The 16332-nt window shown below is 43.1% G+C and overlaps 1 protein-coding gene across 2 annotated transcripts in view; it reads left to right on the top strand.

Annotated features, from left to right (window-relative positions):
• The window catches only part of RCOR1 (REST corepressor 1), a 134026-nt gene extending 118054 nt beyond the window's left edge, over nucleotides 1-15972 (top strand). For both annotated transcript variants that reach the window (XM_017961556.3, XM_017961555.3), the window contains 4 exons: nucleotides 6091-6168; nucleotides 6394-6451; nucleotides 7274-7503; nucleotides 11888-15972. In XM_017961556.3, coding sequence (XP_017817045.1) covers nucleotides 6091-6168; nucleotides 6394-6451; nucleotides 7274-7503; nucleotides 11888-11929 — 408 coding nt within the window. In that variant the 3' untranslated portion in view covers nucleotides 11930-15972. The remainder of the gene's footprint in view (nucleotides 1-6090; nucleotides 6169-6393; nucleotides 6452-7273; nucleotides 7504-11887) is intronic.
• The last annotated feature ends 360 nt before the right edge of the window (nucleotides 15973-16332 follow it).

Raw genomic sequence — 16332 nt, 5'->3', positions numbered from 1 at the left:
CTCCATGATTTCTCGCAATATGAACACACCCCCGTAACCTGCATCTGAATCAGAAAATGGAATGTTACCCCCAGGCCCATGCATTTTCCCTCCTGGTCACTATTCCATGGAATGCGGCATTCCCTCAGCAACTTCACCCCTCTTTTATTACCTGACTACTTGTAGGTGACCACTATTCTGATTTTTTTTCTTTTTAATTTTATTTTGTTTTTGAGACAGTGTCTTGTCCTGTTGCCCAGGCTGGAGTACAGCGGTGCAATCTTGGCTCACTGTAACCTTTGCTTCCAGGGCTCAAGCGATCCTCCCACCTCAGTCTCCCAAGTAGTTGGGAGTACAGGCACTTGCCATCACACCTGGCTAATTTTTTTGTATTTTTGGTAGAGACGGGGTTTTGCCATGTTCCCCAGGCTGGTCTTGAACTCCTGAGTTGAAGTGATCTGCCTGCCTCAGCCTCCCAAAGTGTACTGAGATTACAGGTGTGAGCTACCACACTTGACCCTGTTCTGATGTTTAAACCATAGGTTGTTTTTGTCCATTTTTGAGTTTTACAGAAATCAAACTCATATGATACTGTTTATTTTATGTCTGGCTTTCTTTCAACCTGAGAGCTAAACAGTTTTTCAAAGCGGTCCTGTTATTTGATGTGTTTTGGTTGCACATCAGCGTTTCCCAGCGGTAGCACTATCGCCATGTTGGGCTGTTCTGTGCACTGTAAGATGTTTAGCAGCATCCCTGGTCTTGACCCACTAAATGCTAGTAGCACCCTCCCCCTACCAGTTGTGACAACAGAAATATCCCTACGCATCACCAGATTACCTCACAGGGGCACAATTGTCCCCATTTGAGAACCACTGCTCTACATCAGTGCTACATTTTGGTAGTCTTACATTTTAGCCCTTCTAATGGGTTATAATGATGCCTCATTGTACTTCTTATTTGGCAGTTCCCTGACGGCTAATGAGGTTGCTCACCTTTTCATCCATTTGTTGGCCATTTGGATATCCTCTTTTGTGATGTGTACTCAAGTCTCATCTGTTTTTTTCTGTCAGGTTGCATATTTTCTTACTGGTTTATAGGTGTTATTTAGGCTCTGAGTTGTTTTCTACAACTCGTATTGTAAATACTGTAAATATGTTTTCCATTCTGTGACTCTTAATGGTATCTTTTGATGAACAGTAATTTTAATTTTAAGGTAGTTTAGTTTCTTAGTCTTTTCAGGTTAGTGTTTTTGAGTTCTGTTCACCTTTCTCAAGGTCATGACGATATTCTCCCATGTTAATCTTAGAAGTGTTGTTTTACCTTTTACATTTTGATCTAGAAATGTTTTTCTGTATTTGTTGTTACATGTAGGATTAATAGTCACTGTTTTGTTTTCATATGAGTATCAATTTGGTCAAGTATTTATTGAAGAAACTGTCCTTTCTCCTTTGCAATGCAGCAGTACCTTTGTTTTACATCCAGTGTCTGTATGCATATGGGTCTGGTTCTCTGTTGCTTTGATCTGTTTGTCCATCCTTCACCAATACATACTGTCCTAACTTTATGTACTTTATTTTAGTTATCTAGTGTAATATAAGTTCTCCAAGATTGTCTTGGTTATCCCTGGCCTTTTAATTTCCATATAAAATTTAGAATTACTTTATCAGTTTTCAGAAAAATAATTTGAATTTTGATTGGGATTGTATTGCATCTATAGATAAAAATGGAGAATTAATGTCTTTATTGAGTTTCCTCATCAGTGAACATGATATACCCCTCCGCTTCTGTAGGCCTGTAATTTCTCTCAATGTTGTGTTGTTTTCTGTGTAAGAACTTATGCATCTGTTGTTAGTCATTCCATGATATTTGGTACTTTTTTGTGCTCTTGTAAAGGATATTGTTTTTTAAATCACTTTTTGTAATTATTTTTGCCTGCTATGTAGCTTATTATTTTAATCCGATTGCATAGTACATTTAAACTGAAAGTTCAACCTAGTAGTTGGTTCCTGTCCTTTCATTCTCTCTCTGGAATTCAGTTCCAGAAACCCATCAGCAACTTGTTGACTGACAGTTTGTTTTTGGTTTTTGCTGCTTTTGGTTTATCTTGATGGTTCCCTTGGAGGGTTAAACAGGAGACCAACTGTCGTCTCATAGACGCTAAGAGCGGGATGTGCTGCCGTCTTCCTTGTGGTTTAGGGAGGCAGCCCAGACCGGGACCCACGTACACTCTGTGTGCCCAGAGGAGCGGCTTCTTGTCATGGTTGCTGGCACAGCTGCACTCTAATCTTAGGAGAATCACTTAATCTTTGTAGGCCTCTTTTCAAATGAGATTAATCCCGGCCTGCCTGATCTCACAGAATGTGTCTGGGCTACTATGTGAGAGAGCCTTTGAAGCTCTGTTTGCGCTGGAAGAACTCTCTCTGGGGCTGTGAGCTCTTGTTGACATTGTTATCTTCCTTTACAAGGATGCTCCTTTTTCCCTCTGCTGAGTGAGCTCCTGGTGGTTGCTGTTTAATACATTGAGGAAAGAAAAAGAGGCCCTTCTCTTCCACGGAGGTGTTATTGACTCCATAGTATGAGAGAAAAGATTCTTTGGTTTTCAGAGCAGGGTCAAGAGCAAGAATTTTTAAAATTTGAAGGTCACTCACAATTATGAAGAGGGAGGACTGAGCCTCACTCAGAGAGGAGGTGGGTGATTTCCTTTCCACAGCCTTTTAGGGCCACAGAGCAGCAGTGTGTTCATTGCCAGATGTGCTTCTAGACTCAAAATGGGCAGTCAGTCCACAGGGGCCACTTGTTCTGGAGGCCGTCATGTTTGGTATATCAAGGATACATTCTGAGAATAACAGAAAACTTGACTAACAACAGCTTAAGCAATTTAGGGTTTATTTTTCTCAAATAGCAAGAAGTGCCAGCATCAGTGGCTACTGGTGTTACTCATGTGTTCAGTGATGCTCTCAGGGACCCAGGTACTTCTCAGGTCTTCTACTCTGCCATTCTCAGCTGTTGGCTTTTCATCTTGCTTGTTGCCTCATGTTGGAAGCTGCTGGAGCCATTTTGCAACCCTCACATCTGCATTCGGGGCAGTATGAAGAGGAGGTGGGGGTGGAGGTAAGCAGTCTGTCCCTTTTAGCAGGAAAAGCAAAAGCTTTACCAGAAGCTCCTTAGCTGAATTCTGTGTGCCTGTGCTTTGTGTACTGCTCTTCCTCCTTCCCAGGACATCATCAGCCTCTACCAGCAAGAAGGGGGCTGGGCGTGTCTCATAAATTAGCCAGTGAACAGTGCAGGTTGCATTAGGTCTTTCTCTGAGTGGAGAATAAAATGATCTGACATTTAAAGAGGAATCACTATGCCCACAGTAAAGTAGAAAACAAGGTTCTGTATGACTGAGGGTTGGGTAGGAAGGTGGTGGAAGGGTGGTGGTGTCTAGGTAGGGCGCCAGGACAAGTGGATGGCTTTTCCATTTTTCATCTTGTTTTTTTCTTTAAGTGTGATTACCTTTGCATCCTTTTTCTTACCTGTTTCGTTGCCACTCACTTTCCAGTTAGCATGATGGTGGCAGCTAATCTCTGGGTTTTTTTCTGCTTAATAAACACTAGATGTTTGGGGGGCGTATTTTGTTTTTTCTTTTTTGGAGACAGGATCTTGGTCTGTTGTCCATCCTGGGACTGTAGTGTTACAGCCATGGAAGGCCTGGGCTCAAGCAGTTGCCCACCTCAGCCCCCTAAGTGGGTAGGACTACAGGTGAGCACCACCACACATGGCTAATTTTTTAAATTTTTTGGTAGAGACAGGGTCTCGCTGTGTCACGCAGGCTGGTCTTGAACTCCTGGGCTCAAATGATCCTGCCTTGGCCTCCCAAAGTGCTGTGATTATAGGTGTGAGTCACTGCACTAGCCTAATTTTTTTTTTGGCAGTGTCTGGCTCTGTCACCCAGGCTGAAGTGCAGTGGTGTGATCTTGGCTCACTGCAACCCCTGCCTCCCAGGCTCAAGCCATCTTCCCACCTCAGCCTCCAAGTAGCTGGGACTACACAGCCTAGATATTTCTTTCTTTCTTTTTTTTTTTTTAAATTTAAGTTCTAGGGTACATGTGCATAACATGCAGGTTTGTTACGTATGTATACATGTGCTGTGTTGGTGTGCTGCACCCATAAACTCATCATTTACATTAGGTATATCTCCTAATGCTATCCCTTCCCCCTCCCCCCACCCCACCACAGGCCCAGGTGTGTGATGTTCCCCATCCTGTGTCCAAGTGCTCTCATTGTTCAGTTCCCACCTATGAGTGAGAACATGTGGTGTTTGGTTTTCTGTCCTTGCGATAGTTTGCTCAGAATGATGGTTTCCAGTTTCATCCATGTCCCTACAAAGGGCATGAATTCATCCTTTTTTATGGCTGCATAGTATTCCATGGTGTATATGCAGCCTAGATATTTCTGATATGGAAAATGCATCAGGAAGGGGGTATAGGCTACTGAGCATTTAGAGCTAACTTTTAGTTCAGAATTTGTAGATGTTTTGCATTTAATCTCTCTGCTTCTTTCATAACGTTACTTAATCACAGTGCAATATATACCCAGTTTTGTACTATCTGTGAACAACCAGCTAGAATGACAAGAGTGGTCTGTTTCACTGAAATGCAAAGAGGACATGTAACATTCTGAACCTTGACTTTTTCCTGCTAGAAGTTGCTATGTTGCATTTTTAGCCAAAAAGGAATCCAGTGAACATAATCTGAGTACTTTGCAGTTTTCCTGGGTTTTTGGTAACTGAAAGACCACTGAGCAAGATCCTAAGATTGGGCCGGGCGCGGTGGCTCAAGCCTGTAATCCCAGCACTTTGGGAGGCCGAGACGGGCGGATCACGAGGTCAGGAGATTGAGACCATCCTGGCTAACCCGGTGAAACCCCATCTCTACAAAAAATACAAAAAACTAGCCGGGCGAGGTGGCGGGCGCCTGTAGTCCTAGCTACTCGGGAGGCTGAGGCAGGAGCATGGTGTAAACCTGGGAGGCGGAGCTTGCAGTGAGCTGAGATCCAGCCACTGCACTCCAGCCCGGGTGACAGAGCAAGACTCCATCTCAAAAAAATAAAATAAAATAAAAGATCCTAAGATTGTACTGTCTAGTATGGCAGCCAGCAGCCCCGTGTGTGGTTGTTTAAATTTAGATTAATTACAAGTGAAAAAAATTTTTAAATTTTTGGGTAGCATCTTCTACTCATGAATGTCTTTTACATGTTACTTGAGAAAATCAAGCTCCTCTTCCCTTGGATTTCTTAGTTGCTTGTGTGAGTTTTCAAAGATGAAAAATGCTGGAGTTCAGAGTTCCCTGGTGCTTGACACAGATATGCCTTCTACTTGGAGTAGAGAGAAAATAGCATACTTCCGTGACCTGTCTCATTCAAGGGTCCATGGGAAAATTAAAGAGCAGCCATAGCCTGGGTGGTTGGTATTGTTTGTGGTCTTTCTTTTGATTGCGTAAGAGCAGGGAAAGATTACCTTGAGCCAAGGCAGTAATGTGGAAAAAGATAATTTGTAGGAAAATGAAGAAGTGACAGTTAATCAAAGTTAGACTTCTAGAAAACTCACTGATATTGTATTCTCCCTGCCCCCCCATCATTAAACCTGTGCTTGTGCACTTCCGCCCTGTGGAGAAGTGGTAGACAGCACAGTGATCTTGGGGCACTGTGAGGCTGTACCTGCAGTTCTGTTGTAAAGACTGGGCCTTTTTGGTCTTTACTGTGGCTGCTCTGTTATTTCAGTTCAATCCTATGGGGTAGGAAGCCCAGGGGTTTCTTCTGTCTTTTATATAAGACTCCAGGTAGGTGTTTTGCTGCTCACATATCACCTGTTAGGAAGCTGTGGATCCAGGACTGTGTACGTGAGAGCCCCTCCATCCCCTCCTCCTTGGGTTGTACCTTATCGGTTGCTCCGAACAAGCAAATAATAAACGTAGTTAGATGCTTCAAAAGATACCATAGGGACCTCAGAATTCAGCTACAATAGATGTTAGTAATGTCTTTACTCTTGGGTCTTTGTTTTTTAAGTTCTGTTTTCATACCTTTATGTAGTTTTTATTTTTAAAATGAAAATCATTTTTTCCTTCCTAGATCCAGAATATTAAACAGACAAACAGTGCTCTCAAAGAAAAACTTGATGGTGGAATAGAACCTTACCGACTTCCAGAGGTAGGATTATGTTAACATCATCTCAGAAGTCATGCTCAAGTTTTACATGTTTAAGAATTTAATATCGATGTGATACATCCCCAATGTACATCTCTTGGAAGAGTATATGGACATAATTTTATGAACCTAGTTGATGTTAAAATTCCGATAAGAGAAAATGAAAGTTTCATTAAACATACTCATCTCTAAATGTAATGTGCTAAAATGTCTCATTTGGATATCCAGGTCATTCAGAAATGTAACGCACGTTGGACTACAGAAGAGCAGCTTCTCGCCGTACAAGGTAGGGGGAAATTCTTCAAAAGAGTTTAGGAGGCCGGGTGTGGTGGCTCACACCTGTAATCCCAACACTTTGGAAGGTTGACGCATTTGCTTGAGCCCAGGAGCTCAAGACTGCTTTGATCCATGATCACACCACTGCATTCCAGCCTGGACAACAGAGTGAGACCCCGACTTTAAAAAAATTTAAATAAAAGAGAAACAAAAAGAGCTTAGGAGGATTGGTCGATTTTAGGGAAAAGTTATGTCCCGCCCTATTCCCAGCACCTATTTATGTAGAAATAGATTCTTGGACAGTTATGTTCTAGTGGATATCATTTTAGCCAAATGACCATATCCCTTTCGGCTTTTTTCTTTTCCTTTCCCACTTCTCACAAGTTGTGAAAACTTAACCTGGAACCCTCAGTTTTCTAAAGGTGTGAGTATTTCATTTTACTAGTTACTCATCGCGCTCTGACTAGTCAAGAAGTACAAAACCCTAAAAGAAGCAGACAGAGTGTTCGGATTTTAAGGTTGGGGGCGCTCTGGACCTGCGATACCAAAAGATGAATGCAGAATGTCCCCAACCCTAGGGCAGTTGCTGGGTGACTTCAACTGTTACGTGACATGTAATGGGAAGACAGATGTCAAAATGACAGGGTCGGTCATCTCCAGAATGTATCTAGAATTGACTGGTACTTTTTCCTACTCTTATAATACATGAAATTAGTGCCGGCTGTTAAAAACCTGTATGTTTTCTTATCTGGATAAAGAGGTAAGTGTCACTTGTGGTTTTTAAAAAATGTTTTTCTCTTGTATTTTAAAAAATGCTTCCTTACATCCTTAGCCATCAGAAAATACGGCCGAGATTTTCAGGCAATCTCAGATGTGATCGGGAACAAATCAGTGGTACAAGTGAAAAACTTTTTTGTAAATTATCGACGCCGCTTCAACATAGATGAAGTTTTACAAGAATGGGAGGCAGAACATGGTAAAGAAGAGACCAATGGGCCTAGTAACCAGAAGCCTGTGAAGTCCCCAGATAATTCCATTAAGATGCCTGAAGAGGAAGACGAGGTAAATCTGAAACAAAACAGTCACTTCTCGGTCAGGTTCATGCTTGATATTGCAGTTTCTAAAGTGATGAATTTTTTCAGCTATAGAGATTTTTAGGTTTCAGCTGTGTTAGTAACTTCACTATTACCTGCAAATAGCCATAATGTGTATGCATTGACTCCAGTTCTTGGTCCCTGTATATTATTCACATTTTAATTTCTGGGCAAATTCATAATTCCATCCTGGTTTCCTCCAGCTACAAAATACTCTGCATTATCAGTTTTTCCTTAAATACAGTAAAATCTTGAATGACAAAGATAAGGGAGTGGGGGCACAAACAAAAAGTGAAAATGCAGTGAAAGCCATTCTGAAACACTAAGGTGAAAGTTCTGTGAGGAATGTCAGTGAAGCTCAGTCATCTGAAATGTGTGGTCACATCATCATGAGGTTCGTGGACTTCATGGGGAGTCTGCACAGCAAGCCAACAAGGAACTCTTGAGACCTCTCCCTGCTGTCCAGATCTTTCAGCCTTTGATGCTCTTTGGAGCTGATTGGCTTAAATATTGATGGGGACAATTCTGTGGCTGGCTGGAACTTCTGTGATGGTGGCTAATTTCTGGAATGATAGCCCTGGTTTCATCTCTCACCTTCCTGCTTCCCGTGTCAGGGGCACCTGCCATTTCCCCATCTAGCCTGGCCTGCCTTGCTGTTATGTTTGTGCCTCTACTCCCAGAGCAGATGAGCCTGGGGCTGGGCATAAGAAAGAGTTACTTGCCAATCACTTCATATCTGAATTTATTCACAGGCATGGTAATTTAAGAATTAATTTAGCTTTCACATCAAAGCCTTTTTCAAACCATACTGGAATGATTTGAGATTACCTGTTTTGTATTGTGTGTGCTACCATTTTGCTCCGAGGGCCTGGCTCTAGAAACAGCCCAGAAGGCCCCTCCTGACCTGAGCATGGAAGTACCTTGGGAGGTATTGGCATTCCCTGCGAGTGTGGTGCCGCCACTCCATGCAGGGCCTCTTTGCCGACTGGAAAAAGGACCTCAAGGCACAGCCATCTGTAAGAACACCATTGAAACGTATGAATTTTGTTAGAATTAGATTCTTCAGAACCTTTTGCCAGAAAATCTTGAAATAAGTGTACCAAATCTATAATATTGCCAAGGTCAGTACCCCTGAATCACCCCCATGAATAGCTCTGCCTGAAAAGAACATGTGAGTACAATAATGGTGTTTTGTCTTTCAGCAGTGATGTTTTTCTTCGTTCTTCTTTGTTTTTATTTTCAGTAATTTCTGTACCAGCACTAATTGCCCCTGTTAGCACTCGGTTTAGGAAGCATTGAAAGCTGGAGACTGCTGGGGAAGAACCGTTAGAATTTGCAGGAATGAAAGCTTGCTTCCTGTGTGTGTTTTCCGGCTTCAGTCCCAGGATGACTGGAAGCAGAAACAGTCGGAAGCTCTGGCTGTATTCCCTCTTCACATTTCATCAGAGCCAGTATAACACATCTCGTAGTAAATTTAGGACCAAGAGTCACTACCAACAGGATGTCAGTTGCTGTGCATATGCTTTTTTCTTCATTCTCTTACTTTTGGATCATTGGTTGACTGACTTAAGCGACTCAAGTATTTTTTTTTCTTAACCTTGTATTAGCCCAGAAGGTTCCTCCGTAATGATCCACTTACCATGTGGATTGCACATCAAAGCACCGTCTTTCTTTTCACAGTCTAGTTATGGCTTCTCCGAGCAGCAGATCATAGTTTATTCCTGGTGGTTGATCTTCCATGTCTCTGTTTACCCAGCCTTCTCTGCAAAACAGAATGAACTAACTCGAGTTTAGTACTGCGTAGTCCTTATATCCCTTTACAAACTTTTCACTCCGCTAGTCATTTAAAATGTACACCCTCATACCTTTCTTTTCTTGTTCTTTTTCTTTCTTTCTTTTTTTCTTTTTTTTTGTTTTTTCTTTTTGAGACAGGGTCTCCCTCTGTCACCCAGGCTGGAGTACAGTCGCGCACTCTCAGCTCACTGCAACCTCCGTCTCCCAGGTTCAAGTGCTTCTCCTGCCTCAGCCCTCAGCCTCCCTAGTAGCTGGGATTGTGGGTGTGCACCATCACGCCTGGCTAATTTTTGTATTTTTAGTAGAGATGGGGTTTCGCCATGTTGACCAGGCTGGTTTCAAACTCCTAATCTCAAGTGATCCGCCAGCCTCTGCCTCCCAAAGTGCTGGGATAACAGGCGTGAGCCACCTCGCCCGGCCTATTTCTTGAGTTTCTTTCTTTTTCTGCTTCTTGTAGTGCCAGCCCTGCCCTGCCACCACCTGGTTTTCTGTTCTCCATATGTTAGTTTGCAGAAGGAAATTAATCTAGTGACCAACTGCTTCTCTGTGTCCAAGGGCCTAAGGGAACTTGTTAGAATGCTGGCTTACTTGTGTGTCTGGTGAGTCCGCAGAACTTGGGGTGTGTGATTTCACCTTTTTATTTGTCCTGTAGAGTCCAGCAGCTGAGAAAGATGTCTACTGGTGTCCTGCCTGTCCCCTCTGCCTCAGGTTTTATGTATTATACAGAAGCCACAGGGAGAACATGATAATTCCTAGAATTTCTAGTAACAGAATGGTCTGTCAGTTGTAGATTATTTCCTTTAGGTCTTAGAGGCGGGTAGGTAGCCCAAGTATTTTGAGCTTTTGAAATTGGTAGTTATTTGATGTGGACAAGGGTGGGTTGGGGACGGTGTCACAGCCAACCTTACATTGAAGAAAGGGTCCCATGGGATGGAAAGAAAGATGTCACTTAAAATTACAAAATGATTGAGTCTGTTACCAGTGAGGAGAAAGCTCCTCATTTATCTAAGAACAGTCCTTGTAAATTGTATAATTTTTAACTGAAGGAACAATCACTTTGAGATTTTGGACACATAGCCCAGTTGTTTCTCTAGCAATAAGATACCATGAGCGTGGCAGAGAGCAGTAAGATGTTATGCAACCTTTAGGTTTGGGTCTGGGAGTCAGTTTTTAAAAACGGGAGAGTGGCCGGGCGCGGTGGCTCAAGCCTGTAATCCCAGCACTTTGGGAGGCCGAGACGGGTGGATCACGAGGTCAGGAGATCGAGACCATCCTGGCTAACACGGTGAAACCCCGTCTCTACTAAAAATACAAGAAAATTAGCGGTGGTGGTGGGCACCTGTAGTCCCAGCTACTTGGGAGGCTGAGGCAGGAGAATGGGCGTGAACCCGAGTGAGGCTTTACAGTGAGCGAGATGGCGCCCACTGCACACTCCAGCCTGGGGGCACAAGAGCAAGACTCCGTCTCAAAAAAAAAAAAAAACAGGGAGAGGGGAGTTAGGGAAATGCCTCATAGCTTTTAAAGAAGATCCTGAGATGGTATGGGCTCCTGTATCCCATCTGGAACCAGTGGCTGGACGCTGAATGGGCTGGGAGCCACAGCATGCCCTCAAGCCAGTGAGAGGAGTTAGGGCTGCCACTGTGCTCATATGTCCTTTTCAGGGTTTTTTGTTCATTTGTGTTTTTGGGACAGAGTCTTGCTCTGTTGCCCAGAGCAAGTGGAGTGCAATGGTACGATCTTAGCTCACTGCAACCTCCACCTCTCGAGCCCATGATTCTCGTGCCTGGCTGGGACTACAGGTGTGCGCCACCTCACCCCACCAATATTTCTTTTCAGTAGAGACAAGATTTTACCTTGTTGGCAAGGCTGGTCTCAAATTCCTGGCCTCAAATGATCCACCTGCCTCAGCCTCCCAAAGTGCTAGGATTACAGGCATGAGCCACTGTGCCAGGCCATTTTCAGGCACTTAAATTTAATCCTGGTGAAGTAGGTATTATCACTATGTGTCTTCTGCACGTGAAGAAACTGAAGCTCAAAAAGACTGATAACTTGTTTGCACAAATCTAGAAAGTGGGAGGGCCAGGGTTTGAGCCCAAGACGTCTCGCTGGAGAGGCCACACACTTGCCCTGCCCTTAAGAACATGGTGCACTGGTTGCGGTGACTCACACCTGTAATCCCAGCACTTTGGGAGGCCGAGGCAGGCAGATCACGAGGTCAGGAGTTCGAGACCAGTCTGGCCAACATGATGAAACCCTGCCTCTACTAAAAATACAAAAATTAGCTGGGCGTGGAGGCGGGTTGTAGTTCCAGCTACTTGGGAGGCTGAGGCAGAAGAATTGCTTGACCTGGGAGGTGGAGGTTGCAGTGAGCCGAGATGGCACCACTGCACTCCAGCCTGGGCAACGTAGTGAGACCTGTCTCAAAAAAAAAAAAAAAACAAAACTGGGTATTTGCTCTGCAGATGTGCTGGCTACCTTCTCTTTTTAGTACACTGGAAATAGCAGCTTGTGTTGTTTACCTACTCTTTGATCCTTTTTTTTCTTTCTCTTGGCCTCAGGCTCCTTCTGTTCTGGATGTCAGATATGCATCTGCCTCCTGAGAAACTCTGGTGGCTTTGGACACTTGGTGTGGACTACTGTGTTATCCGGGATATCAGGTATTATGAGACATCACCTAGCCATCTGCATCACATCTCTCTGGACAAGCAGCTATTACCAAAAAAGGCATATACTTCCAGTCCTGTGCTCCATCTGCCTTAATTCTTTGCTCGTTCCTCCATGTTGGCGCCACTTCCCAGAGAGCTCCACTGCATCTCACACTCTGCCCACGTGCTGGGGAAATCTCATGGCCTGCACATCTCTTGTGACTCTGGGAACCGCCTCCCCCGCCGGAGCCCCCGAGCCCCACCAATGGCAGCTCTTCCCAGTCAGCAGCTTCAGAGCAGGCAGTCTCCTTGGAAGGCCCGACTCTGTTCCTGCATGGCCTGCAATTTCTACTTTGTGCATAGAGTAATTTTCAGAGTAACCGCGACCCTGTTGGCCTTCTAGAAAGTTTGTCTTTTTCTTTTCTGAGACAACCACCTAAGTGATAATATGCTTTTTTGGAAATCAATATATATTGCCGGACTGCATCATAACCTTTATCATGCCAAGCATCCTGATGCAGCTCACATTTCCCTAAACATGGGGTATAGGTATGGTTTATAAATTGAGTTGGCTTAAACCTCTCCCTTCTCCCTTCCCAAGTGTCACAAAGCTCATTTACTGCAACTGTCATTGGACACTGTAGCTTAAAGGGAATGTGGACCTCAATGCTTTCTGCCTTCAACTTTTCAGCATTGTGACCCCAGGGTGGGTGCCACCCCACCTTTTCCTGCCCCACACCCCCACCCCCACCCCCCATCTCCAAGAGGTTCGGCCCACATCACTGTACCTGGTGCTTGTACATTTGGAATTGGTGCCTTCTCCTTTTGGCAACCATGGTATCAATCCTTTTTCTCTTTTAGTGTCTTATTTCTTCTTTCAAGTTATTTGCTAGCCAAAGATGACATCACTGAGATTAGGAGACAGGGGAGAGCTTGCTGCAGATTCTGACAGTGCAGATTTTAAATGTCAGGATATTAGGATAGCTGTCGCTGGTTTATGAAAGCTGCACGTTGTTCCACGTTCTCTCGGTGTGCCTGGCCCTTTAAGTGGCACACTGTATGTCAGTTTGTGTCCTTCGTGTGCTGATGTGATTACGCAAACACCATCCACTCTCTTTTCATATCAGAGTACAGGACAGAGAAGTGATCAATGTATTGGTCTAGTGAGACTGAGATGAAAAGAAAGAACCTACAAAGTGGTCTGTAATGCCTTTTGGTTGGACTGGGAACAAGTAAAAATTTCTAATAAACATCTTGAGACTTCCAGAATCACTTTTGTTATCTTACCAGACCTTGGGCCTGCTGAGGGTTGAGGAGCAGACAGACTGCATTCTAACATACCCTGTTCCCACCCCACGGCCATTCAGACTGCACTAAATACGCTGAAGTTGCTTTTGTTGTTGTTATTTGCATCGTTTGGACATTTTTTTTTCTGCTTTCAATACCAAAAAAATGCAGATGCTTTAAGGCATAAGCAGAATTCTTAAGAATTTAAAATATGCAATTAAAATTTGATATGTTTTGACTCCCAAGCACCTTGTTTTTTGTTGTTGTTGTTGAAATCAGCTGATTATCTCTTTAGAAAGAGGGTCAGCTAGAAGCCTAGGTTTTTTGGAATTGCAAATTTTTTTTAGTATAGTCTGGAGAAAGGTCCTTCAAAAGGGAAGTTCAATGGGACTTGCCCGCCCTTCATCATCTCGTTCCCGTGCCAGGTGTGTGTTGGTCACATAAAAGCCTGGGAAGCTTCAGAGGAGTCCCGGATTGCCGCTGCTGTGTGGAGACAGGGTTAGCAAAATGACACTAGTGATGAGGGAGGGGCTTCTTTTCACCATAAGCCTGCTGTGTACACCGAGGGCGGCGGGAGAAGCATGGGAAGGAGTCAGCCTAAGTTTGCACATTGCGTAAAGGGGACACTAAGGTATGAGCTGAAGCTTTAGGTTCTCCTTGCTTCCCTCAAGACCTCCTTCTTGCTAACAGAAGCAGTAGGCAGTTGCTGCAGTACGTTTCTCACCCTGCCAATAGGTCTGTCTGTATCTCTCTTAAGGAAAATAGCCTGGTCCCTCCTGGCAGTGCTTGGAAGCTTGATGCCGATTCTTATATAGCGTGGCAAGCCGACCAGCAGTGCCAGGCCTTGATCTGTATTCTGCACTATCCCTTTACTGGGTTCCTGGCACTGAAGGGCCTCCAGCCCTGAAGAATCACTTGTGATCACAGCAACTGAACTGGGCTTTCTCCCAGAGAGGAAGGGGCGTGTCATTTTGACTTGACAGAGGGAAAAATGGGAGCTGTCCTTGACTGCCTTTGCTGTGCTTTCCCGCGTAAGAGAGCACTGTGTTTCCAACTGTTTTCATTACACCGTCTTTGCAATGATGTAAATGTAAGAGATCACTCAGCTTTAAAAGCAAAGTGGTTTCATCTTATTTATATGAAGACTTTTTAACATATCAAGAATTAGGTGCATTGGCAGGTAGGGTTTGGGGTGTGATAACTGCTTCAGATGGAATGTTCACTTAAGCTTTGTCTTCTTAAAAATGATCAATGTGAATGTCATAATTATATATATTTTTGTGGAAAACTTTCTCCTAAGTATAAGTTATTGTGCAAAATATAGTATCATTGATGCAAATAATAGTTTAACTTTTAGTTTAGAAATCCTAAAAGATATAAATTGTATTGCATATGCATTAAAAGTTTGTTTTATTTAATTTTATGTAGATGTGTAAAGTGTTAGGTAAAATTTTTTTCACTTACCCATTTAAACACCTTGTTACTTGAATATTGTGTTGACTGGTCTGCAACAGTGATCCACTCTGTAATATAGCTCTTTTAACTGGGAAGGAACCACGCCCCAGCTGTGCTGATTACATTAGTGTTGGCGCACAGCCGGGTGCTCGTGTAACACAAATGCCACGTTGTCTGGGTGTACAGTGTTTGTGGAGACGCCACTTCTCAAAATGGTTTTTGATCATTTTTAACCTGTAAGACCTTTTGATGCTCACAAACCTCTATTCAACACACAAAACAAAAATGAAAAGGTAGTTGGGTTGTAAAAGTTTACTGTGGTGGACTCATTAAGCGGTGGTTTTCTGTTCATCTAAAGTTTCCTCAAATACCACAGACCACTATTAAGTGTGCTCATTGTCACTTTAAATTTCAGCTATACCCTATTTTTGTCATTCTAAATATCAGACGTACTATTGGTATAATTGCACACCAAAAATAAGCCAAACAGTGCATTATGCTAACTGGATCCCTGCTTTTATGTGAGCTAAGGAAAGATGGAGCCAGCTCCAACTAGGGCCTCTTTTTCTCTCTCGTCTATCCTGTTTCTAAACCGAATGATCCAGGATTCAAGCTTCTAGTGTCAAGTGAAACTTTCCTCAGATGAACTCCAGGTAGCTAGGTCACCTAAATCTAGTGGTCCTGTGTGATGCTCTTTCTGCCAGTCCCTGAATCTCTGCAGCTTCTCTTACCTGTAGTAAAGCACAATTGCAGTGACGTCGCATTCCGAAGAAGGAAGGTCAGCAGAGGCTATGCATGTTGTGTGATGATGAGTGTTTACAGCCACCTTCTCCTAAAACGAAATTTATACTGGGGTGGATAGTATTCCATTATGTAGACTTATCGACTTTGCTAAGTGCTTTTTAGACAGCTTAAAAAATTTTCAAGATTTTAAAAGATGTATAAGGTTAAGTTTGCAAATATAATGGAAATGCTGTATATCTTTTGAAGTGATAAAATCCACGTTGGAATTTTAAAGAAAATATGTTGTGATAATGCTGTTGTAAGTAATATTTTAATGTCTCTTTGCCTGTTTTCTATTTCAGCACATTCATTGTGGTGAATGTTCATAGCATTATAACTGCTTAGCCATTGAATGATAACATTTGTTAGTGGAAATTGGAAAATTTATTTGTGAAATTCTGCAGAATTCATTTTTCTATTTCCAATATTTGCTGAGGTTAAATAAAAATTTTCAAGCCATTGATGTAATAAAATATGAAATGAAAGCATTTTCTGCACCCCACACTCCATCAAAGCAGTAGCCTACCCTGTAACAAAGTGGGGTTCTTTCTCTCCTTTTGAGTGAGCCTTGGGGTTTCCAAATGTATAATTTCCTCCAAATCAGACCCTGTGGAAATACCACCAGGGATGCCTTTTGTTCTTAACCTTTTGCTCTACCTGAACCTACATTTTTTTTTATATATGATACTTTGATAGTTGGAATCAAGTTGAAGCACATGAATTCATAAAGTTTGTGATAGTGGTGGGCTTAAATGCAAGGGTTCAGTAAGAGACCTTTTCCCCCCGTGGATGGATTTTCTTTTTTCAGCCTGACCAGGGTTTTGGCCTGATCC

Source organism: Papio anubis, chromosome 7 (assembly GCF_008728515.1).
Source record: "Papio anubis isolate 15944 chromosome 7, Panubis1.0, whole genome shotgun sequence".
NCBI classification, from domain to species: domain Eukaryota; kingdom Metazoa; phylum Chordata; class Mammalia; order Primates; family Cercopithecidae; genus Papio; species Papio anubis.
Note: the sequence above shows the minus strand (reverse complement) of the source record. Positions and strands in the feature narration are given on the sequence as shown.